Consider the following 9,624-nt stretch of genomic DNA (forward strand, 5'->3'; position numbering starts at 1 on the left):
GATGGTGTTTGTCTTCCCAAGTCACCGTTACACGTGATGGAGCCCTGCTTTCCTGGAGATGGCTGAACACCTGCCTGCCGGTGGGAAGCAGCGAATGAATTCCTTGGTTTGCTTTGCTTGCATGCACGGCTTTTGCTTTACCTATTAGACTGTTTTCTCACTTTTACCCTTCCGATTCTCTCCCCCATCCCACCAGGAGGGAGTGAGCGAGCGGCTGTGAGGTGCTTAGTTGCCGGCTGGGGTTAAACCACAACATAGCCACATGGAGCTGTGGGCATACCAGGAAAAAAACACAAAGGCAAGGCATTGAGCCCAGGCTCTGCCAGCCACTTGGGAGACCTGGGAGAAGTCACCTTCTCCATCCATGGCTCCGTTCCCTGCTCAGGTGAGCGGTTGACTGCACAGGTGAAAGTTAAAGACCAGGGAGGAGCTTTCCCTGGGTCAGCTTTAATCTTGGCAAATACAGTGGGAAGCAGGCACATGCAACAGTCCTTTTCCCTCAGAAAACCCTCAACCGGCCACGTCTTTGCAGAAGAAAAGAACCCAACTGATGCTCCTGTCCTCCAGCAGCACTCTGAGCATCTAGCTGAGCAATCTCCCCATGCCCAACCTGGGCGTCCTTGCTGCCTGCTGACCGTAGGGGTAAGGAAGGGGACACCAAGGGATGGCTCTGAGGAAAAGCAACACTCACCTCTGGCCGTTCCCTGTGGGTGTTGACAGCTTCGATGTTCAGCGAGATGGATTCCACCCGGCAGCCTGCAGAAGGGAGCACAAGGAGACAAGGAGGCCATCAGCAAACCCAACAGGCACAGGATGCTACAAAGTGCTCCACCCCAGACCCCTGCTCTTCTCCCAGAGGCAGCTTGGATTCAGGTACAAGTCAAACCCCTTGGCCCATTTAGTAGAAAGGCTCCACTTACCATAGGCCACCGGGGTCAGCTTCAACACTGTGTGAAGGGGACATTTCAGGTAGGGCATTTCATCTGCAGAGAAAGCAAAAGCAGGAGGGTTATCCCATTCTCCTCTCCAAAAGCAGGCTTAGACATCTTCATCAACAGCTAAGGCCATCCCACACCAAAGAGATGCATGCTCCAGGCCCTGCATGGACCTGAACACATCTCTCATCTCCTCAGAGCTCCACCTATCATCCCTCCTCCAGCAGGATCCATCCTCTTCCCAGGGACAGGGAGCTCACCTGCACTCTTGTCCAGAAAATATGCCAAGAGACAGCGCATGACAGCCTGGTGACAGATCACAAGGACGTTCTCTTGTCTCTCCAGCTCCATGATGACCGGCTCTAGGCGCTGCACCAGATCTTGGTAGGACTGAGACAGAAGAAGGGAAGGGACATATGGCATAGAATCAAGAAAACGAGCACCTCACAAGAAACAATGGTCCTTGTCTTGGTACATCTAACAACATAATTACTGCTAAAAACAAGCAAAGTTCAACAAATCCTCATCTTCAGATGAGAACATAGCTACTTCTGGTCAGAGGAGAAAGAAGCCATTCACATCTCAGTTACAGTCCTGGAGAGTTTATTAAGGTAAGCAACAACTGCACATGGGCTTTGAGCATAGTGTCTATTATCTTGAAATTTGATTTTCTACAAGATTTTTAAGTTCTGAAAAGTCTGGAGCAACCTGAAAGTCTCCAGGGTTTTGAAGGATTTCATAAAGAGCCATGACAGGCAAACAGAAGGAAGACCAGACACCCAGAGCCAGTGTCAGACATCCCCAAACATTCTCCTGTTAGACACACTGTCATGAGGATGTCTCCAAAGATTTCTCCCAAATGTCTATGGACATGACTTTTAATTTGGGGATGAAAAGCCCAATTCACAACCTAAAGTATCATCCAGAACTGATATCAATTCCCACCTCGTTGTGTAACGCCCTGAAAGCAGATTGCCAGGAACAGAGATACCAACATCAACCCTTAGGGAATGATACTGAGAGCAAGAGTAGAAATTACTTCTTTGGAAATGAAAGAAAAGGAAATTCCACTTTGTGTGGATGTAATGGAGGAGGTTGGACTACAAACCTCCAGACCCCCCTCCTACTCATTTGCTATGAAGTCAGTGGGACTGTTTGTTAAGTGATACATTTCTTAATGAGATCTTCACATACCACGATTTCACAAGAGCTCAGTGCAAAAGGTAAATATGAGCCCTGACCTTTCTTGATTCTAGTTTCTTGGAGCACTTGCTGCTCCCCTGCTCCGAGTGTAGAGGACAGCACAAAGACAAGAAAGCCATGTTTAAAGTAAGAGTCACATCCCTGAAGGACTCCTTGCAGACCTACCTCCCCAGAAGGATAGCGGTAGTAATATTTATCCTGATCACGTAAAGCAAATTCCTCTGGATGCTGCTCCCTGATTTCTTCATATGTCATTTCTTCACACACACCCTGCCAGAACAGGACACCCATGAGGTTACTGGACATGCTCAAGTCAAAAAGCATCAGCACAACCCAATACGCAAAACCTTCTCCAAAGCAATTGTCTATCACCCTCTGAGTGGTCAGCTACAGAGCAGTTCCAAGCAAAAATAATTTTAATCTGCTCATTCAAGCCAATATCTGGAAGCGTCTGCACAAGGAAGAGCTAAGATCAGAAGCCAAGTTGTGAGTACTGCAGAAGTACCACCCTTTCCCACAGGAGGAAAAATCTCCCCACAAAAGGTGAGATTTAGGCAAAAGTGAAAAGGCTGGTGTTATCACCCTCTCTGCCAAGCAGCAACCAGCACGATCCAGCTGTTCCTACTGCAAAGATACTTACAGCATCGATTTCATTGAGTGCCTTCCACTGCTCGTAGGGCAATTGGAGAGCTTCTGCTGTTTGGATTGTCCTTTTTAGTTGGCTGGTCCAGACTTTCAGGTCCTTCAGGTTCTGCTCCTCAACAAACTTGTTCAGTGCCAGTGCAAACTGCGGGACATAAAGAAGAGGTTGATTCCTGATCCACAGCTTCCCAATGGGCCTTCTTCCCTCCTTCCCAGTAAATGTTGCCTTCTCCAGGACCTTTTTTGCCTTCCATAGGCAGACATGTTAGTCTTCTGCTCTGAGGTGAAGAGCAGCCACACACGCATTGATCCCCCAAGAGCTATGAGGGGTAGGAGAACGGAGAGAAAGCAGAGGAGAAAGCAGCAACGTAATGTCATCAAGGAACAACATCAGCATCCAAGAAACAACACCACAACCTGGGCTCTCCTACAATGCTATGGAAGATCCCTGGCCACCGTTAACCACAGCCCTGCTTATTTGTCATAGAGCTAAATCGATGTATCCTGTAGTCCTTGATAATAACCCTCCCTGCAGCAGCGCACTTGACCACGTCTTTGAAGAATCAAGTAGTGAGCAATCTGACAGCACCCTCGCATTTGGCTATCCCTACTGAAGGGTGGCAGCAGTCCTTCTACATCCCACCCTGCCTGTGCAAGGTCTGAATCAACTCGAAGATACTCATACCCTTCTCTCCGAGAGATTTCTGCAGCCCAACTTCTGTTAACCCTTAACTACACGCAAGCCTACGAGCAACGTTGATGGCTGGAAAGTCTTGTTTTGAGGCCATGCCCGAGCCCAAATTTAACTAGCCCTATAGATGGATCCTCTGAGCACCCCAGCTGTCATCAAATATACACTTAAGCCAATGAATAGCATCTGCTACAGCCAAATCACTCCTAGAAGCCGTAGGGGAATATTCCCTTCTCCCTCACCTTCTTGCCCCTGTTGGAGAGGCCCGAGTCACCTCCAATCTTCCCCTTGAGGTTGAACTCGCTTTCACCATGCCGACAGAGATAAATGGTGCGGGGCTGGACATGGATGTTCATCAGGTAGTAAACGATCCTGCTCTGGATGTGATCCTGAACCCTGTTGACCAGGAACCGCCGGCCAACATCGATGACTTTGATGAGAGAAAGCTCCCTAGGAAAAGCACAGCAAGGATGAGGGGGTTGCCAGTGGGGAAAGCAGAAAGAAAGAAACACTGTCCTTGACAAACAGCCTTGTGAGGTTATCTCAGTCAACATAATCACCCAGCTAAAAGGATTTCCTGCAGGCTATTTTCAACAGGAAGCCAACAGGTAACGGCGATTCATGGAGAGCTAAGTAACACTAGTGCAATTGCCATTCCTCCTTGCAGCAGTAAAGAGGATTAAACAAGACTAGCAGGGAGCACGTTCCTCCCCAGGACAGGGCTCAGCAGGACCAGGATTATCCACACAGGACACACGGACGTATTTATGAGCTGGAAAGGCTGGGAGGTGCCTGCACGGTCATGCAGGACAAAGGTCCTCCCAGGGTACACAACTAGGCAGAAAGCACAGGGCTTGCTCAACCTTGTGGTTTGAGCCTGTTCAAGCAGTCCCTTCCTTTACCTGACAAAAGTGTCTCAGAAACACTCAAACCGAACTGCTTTTCCAAAACCTTTGTATTTAGACCTGCAGAACCAGCATTATCTGAGCCCAGAAGAGCCTGAGAAGGTTTCAGTGCCTGGCTCCCTGGCATTTTTAGGGGAGAAGCCGAATTCACGATGAGGCTTGGCCATACATTATTCTAGCACAGTCACGTATTTGAAGACAAAGTGAAATACAGCTCCATACTTCATTACTCCTCTCCTGGGAGAAGAAAGGCATTCAGGCCAGTTCAGAAGTCAGCAAAGTCTCTTACCGGTCATAGTTATCAGGGTCGAGCGGCTGGTAGCTGGCCTGGTAACAATTGATCCTCTTCATGAAGTCTTCCATGGCATCGGTTGAATTACAGTCCCGGTAATCAGGGCTGGACAATTTTACTTCCTGCGGCAGGGGAAAAAAACACGCCGCGAGGAGAGGTTAGGAAGCTTTCCAAGCCAGACCATACTAATCTCAAATTTCAAAGTCTTGCCAAGATCCAGCTATTGGCTGAGCCACTTTACAGCCATCACTTATGAGAAGACAGAAAAGAAGCAAACTAGACCCAAAACTAAGCACAAGGTGAGAAAATCTGGTATAAACCATTGCATGACCAGTATAGATGCATATCGGTCTGCTCCCGTTCTCCCAAGAGTTTGGGTAGCACCTCACCACCCAACACAGTGGAGAAAACTGAGTTTTTTTATGGCTAAAGAAAAGCATCAGGTTTAAACAGTTCAAGCTGAGGATGGAAAGTACATAAGCTTAGGCACGATGCTTGTCCCGGGCCTTTTGAGTGAATAAAGCTCCCAGGAGATAGAGGTCAACCTGGCCGGCCACCAGCTGAGGTAGCAGGATAACAACATCCAACCCCTTTTTGTGCATTATTTGCTACAAGCTACTGGGCTGAAAGATGCTAGAAATGGGCAATGTGAATATCCAGAGCTCTCGTTGACTAAGTTCTGCCTGAACTACTCTAACAGGCTATTTTTCCTGAAAATTCGGGTTTGAGCAGCAGCATTACACATTAGTAACTTCATCCTTCCTGAAACCAGTAGGATAACGCAACTGAGCGACACGCGCGGCAGCACCCCAGGCCCGCAGCGTATTTTCCGCACTGATCCCAGCACTAAGAGCACCATTCATCTGCAGTGCCCCGTGGAGCAAAAACCTACGCTCAGCTAGTAGTTCATTTTCTCCCCCTTCAAGCATTAGTTTCCAAAGAAAGGGATTAAATCCTCTGAAAAATCCAGCTTCAGGGTATAGCAAAGAGAAGAAGAAAAAAAAAAAAAGAAAAAAAAAGATAAAGCAAACTGAGCATTTTGTTAGCATCATGGAAAAGGCTGTGTGCAACCTCCCAAAAAGCTGATCGCTGGCCATGGGACGCTAGCTCCCAGCAGGAGCAAAAGCCATGCGCTAGCCCCCACCACAGCACCCTTCGTGGAGCCCATCCCGGGGGCAGAACCCAACAAAACCCTTCTCACAGACTTTGGGTATTCTGCAACACATTCCCAGACACCATAAAATGGCTTGCAAAGTTCAGATATACAACTGGAGATAAGGCTGGAGCGGAGGCCAGTAGAGGAAAGGACACTTTCATTCAGGTTAATCATGCCTAGGTAGACCAATTAACATCCACCTGCCCTAGCCAAGCCTAACGGGCAAAGGAGCTCTGCTGCTGGTGGGAAATCAAGGATCCAGCAGCTCCCAAAGGAGTGGAGAAGCAATGTTTTATGCTGCTCTCCCAACCAAGACTTCAGCTAGTGGCAAGAAACCTCCAAGCTGAGCTTCTATTCTTCTCAAAGCAGACCCCAATAGATTTTGGGAAGCCACACATGGCTGAAGACACCAAGTCTGACTGCCCTCCAGTGGGATTTAAAGCCCTAACCGCATCCATCGCTTCCAAAAAGTGGGACTTTGGAGGGGGTCACCAAAGCATCTTGAATGCTTTCTGTCCTTAATATCAAGTTACAGATCAACAGATATGCAGAGAGCATAGAAGGGAGCTGGGGAAAGGCTACAACTTTTATTTTTATTACTTCCAGGTGGTCCTGGGAGATAAAAGTTCCTTTCTCATCCCAGGACAAATACATCATAAAGAGATAAAAACCTCCTAATCCTCAACCAACTCTGACAAGATGTTCTGATAAGAAACCAGCAGGGCACAGGTGGAAAATCCTACATGAGGGAAAACAAAAGCAAGGTGTTTCCATGCTTACCATAACGTTGGTGGCAACTACTGTGGGATCATTGCAGACAGATTCAATGAAGAACACCTGGGAAGCAAAACAAAGCTCACCTGAAGGCCAGCAATAAGGTCCGTAGCATTCAACCAGCTCCTTGCTCACCCAACCTCCTCCCTCCTTGACCGGAGAGCCCTCCCTCTGCCCCACTCCTATCCTTTCCTTCTCCAGGTCTCAGGATTGGGAATGAGGAAAGAGTTTCACATTTTTAATCAAACCCAGCAGTGAAATCTCCCTTACACAGGAGTATCCTGAGGACAACACGTTAGTGAAAGAAGATACGCCAACAATACACTAACATGGACTATGCAATACAGGCAGCAACCCAAGGGTACCAACCTTGAACCCATTTTCTTTGGCAAAGTTTAGGATCATCCCTCTCCTCTCCCGTGTGGTATTGGTGGCATCAAAAACCTTTAAAAGCAAAGATTTCAATTAGCACCAAGACCATCTGGTTTCCCACTGAGCCATTCCTCAGAGAAGGAACTACAGAGCGAACTGCACAGGGTGCAGTGCCTTCGGGACCAGGACTGCCACCAAACCCTGTGGAGCTCATCTTGGAGCTTACCGCAATCTGGCCAGCCTCCTCAGTCAGGTACAGCTTGACATCCCTCAAGGCAGCCAGGGCACATTGCCTGCAAAAGAGGCGAGACACGCATGGTCCTGATGTTCTCGGAGATGCTCGCAGCAGCCAGTGCACAGATCCCCACAAAGGAGGGCAGGCTTTGCAGCTCCTCCTTGCCACCTCCCCGCTTCTTCCAGGGACATTTAGGAAAGACACCCTCAGCCTGCTAAAAATACAAGGGCCATGCGTGCCAAGCGGCGTGCTGGTCTTCACGGCAGAGGCAATGGTAGATGGAGAAGCAAAGGCCAAACCTCATGGCAGACCTCATACCCTACATCGCCGAGCCTGAAGGTGAATTTAGGGTACCCCTGATGGAGGATGCATTGGTGACCTGACGCTACCAAGCCCTGACAACCTCAGTTTTCAGCTCTTGGCACCCAAGTCAGGCCCTCCTTAGGCAGGCAAGGAGATCTCAAGCTAGAGCCCAGCTTTTCTGTCCATCACCCCTTAAAAAAAGCTGGGCAACCCCACTGCCGGCTGTGGGCTTCACCACCTGTTTGGGACCTGGCTATGAGCACAGATGCAGCACCCACACTTACCTCCTGACTTTCATGGCCTCCTCGTTGTCGGGGCGGAAGAAGTCATAGGAGCTGTAATGCTTCACTGCCTCACGACGATACTCCCCCACGTTGAAAACTGTATGGGAAAGGCAAAGATCATCAAAACCAGGAGCGGGCGTCAGCACAGCTCAACTCAGCTGTGCAGCTCCTGCAGATAACACTTCCTAGCAATGGGCCAAGAAGTGACATCCTTAGAGCAAAAGGCTCAGGGACATCCCTTGGTCTTCAAAGTAAAGGAGAACCTGGGCTGCAGCAGAAGCCACAGGAGAATGTAGATATTTGGCCCATGGGATCTTGGAAAGATCCCCCACAACCTCCCACTCCCCAACACACTGAGCTCCTAGAGCAACTCCAGAGGACCCCAGACCTCATGCCTTCCCCAGCCAGCCAGTGAAAGCCTCACCTTTCGTTGGGACACCGATCCAGTTGAGGTAGCGAGTCAGCTTCTTGGAGATATAGGTCTTCCCGCGGGCTGGGAGGCCAACCATCACTATCACAGTGGGGGAATTGGCGAGCTGCGGCCCACAGGCTACAAGGAGGAGGAGAAAGAGCATGAGCAGCCATTAATCCTCCAGCTCATCTTGTATCAACCCTGCAAGGCACTTGCTCTTGACCCAACCTTCCCCCAAGTCCTTCAGCAGCTAAAGGAAACCCAAAGCCTCTGCTCCCCGCGCACCACCGTCTCTGCAGTATCTCCTGTGCATCCCTTTCATGAGAATGGACAACCAAAACCTTGAGCAGGCGAATCCACTGACTCATTTTTGCAATGGGATCTGCTGAATGAGCACGTGTCAGAGCAGGGGGCACGGTGGACGGCTCCATGGCTGCCCAGTGGTGAGACACAACTGCCCAAGCTAAGCCAAGCTGACCCAAATTCAGCCCGGTGCCACCCAAACTGGGGGACAGGAGTGACAGCCTGACACCCATGGCAAGAAGAGAACATCCTGATGGTTGCAAAGTGAGCAAGGAACCAGCAGCTGCCCCAGGCTCCCTGCAGGACCTCTGTGCCTCAGTTTCCCCATTTGCAAAAAAAAAAAAAAAAAAAAAAACCAACAAACCCAACAGATCTTCACCCACAGAGCGCATGGAGCGCATCTTCCAAAAACTTCTGCTAGCTTTTTAGCTGACACACATGCAAATGCAACCAACTAATATTTTTTTTTCTGAAGACAAGCAGGGCCCAAGGACTGCAGAACCACCAGCATTTAAAAGCAGATACATGAATGACTTATCCCTTTTTCCTCATAAACCTGTTTTAAGCTGGGGTTTTTTTGTTGTTGTTGTAAAAGGGGTCCATGTCAAACAGCTGGAAATAATTCCAGAGGCATCGCTTAGCGATGACTTGGCAAGTGAAGAGAAACTCCTCTCCAATTCACCCGAATGGCACGGCCAAAATGCAGACAGATCAGCTGCCAGGCTGCCCAGGTGAATCGCTTCTCTCCCCATAAATCCTTTAGAAAGTAAATTCCTGCTTCAGTTTGGAGGAAATTGCTGAGGTTACAGGACTGGGAATGCAATTTGGGAATTTTTTTAGTCCTCCATAGCCCGGTCCCAGCACCAGGGGATGCATCTGGACCGCACACCCCGTGGACCACGTAACATGACAGCCTTCCTCTCCCGTGTCTCGCCCCTGCTCCTCTCCAGAAGTATTTCTCACATGGTGTCGCTCACAGGAAAGGCTGAGGCACAAAGCCAAGTGCTTTAAGTACAGGAAAGGAAGATCTTAACGATGCCTAATGCCACCCGGTGTGACACGCCAAGAGCCCTCCCGGCGAAGGCAGAGACCAGCCCCGATAGGCGAGACCCTCCGG

The 9,624-nt window shown here is 49.3% G+C and overlaps 1 protein-coding gene across 2 annotated transcripts in view; it reads right to left on the reverse strand.

Moving 5' to 3' along the window:
* Positions 1-8,334, reverse strand: part of PFKFB3 (6-phosphofructo-2-kinase/fructose-2,6-biphosphatase 3) — an 11,082-nt gene extending 2,748 nt beyond the window's left edge. The window contains exons 1-12 of one of the 2 annotated variants that reach the window (XM_009588060.1): positions 8,217-8,334; positions 7,793-7,889; positions 7,197-7,263; positions 6,968-7,042; positions 6,605-6,661; positions 4,666-4,790; positions 3,714-3,921; positions 2,779-2,925; positions 2,304-2,408; positions 1,196-1,325; positions 921-983; positions 692-756 (exon numbers count right to left, since the gene is read on the reverse strand). In XM_009588060.1, the coding sequence (XP_009586355.1) occupies positions 692-756; positions 921-983; positions 1,196-1,325; positions 2,304-2,408; positions 2,779-2,925; positions 3,714-3,921; positions 4,666-4,790; positions 6,605-6,661; positions 6,968-7,042; positions 7,197-7,263; positions 7,793-7,889; positions 8,217-8,301 (1,224 nt within the window). In that variant the 5' untranslated portion in view covers positions 8,302-8,334. Of the gene's footprint in view, positions 1-610; positions 757-920; positions 984-1,195; positions 1,326-2,303; positions 2,409-2,778; positions 2,926-3,713; positions 3,922-4,665; positions 4,791-6,604; positions 6,662-6,967; positions 7,043-7,196; positions 7,264-7,792; positions 7,890-8,216 lie in introns of both variants that reach the window. The other variant, XM_009588059.1, reaches the window with a different exon arrangement.
* Positions 8,335-9,624: the final 1,290 nt, after the last annotated feature.

The sequence above is a fragment of the Fulmarus glacialis genome, unplaced genomic scaffold, assembly GCF_000690835.1.
Source record: "Fulmarus glacialis isolate BGI_N327 unplaced genomic scaffold, ASM69083v1 scaffold32651, whole genome shotgun sequence".
Taxonomy (NCBI): domain Eukaryota; kingdom Metazoa; phylum Chordata; class Aves; order Procellariiformes; family Procellariidae; genus Fulmarus; species Fulmarus glacialis.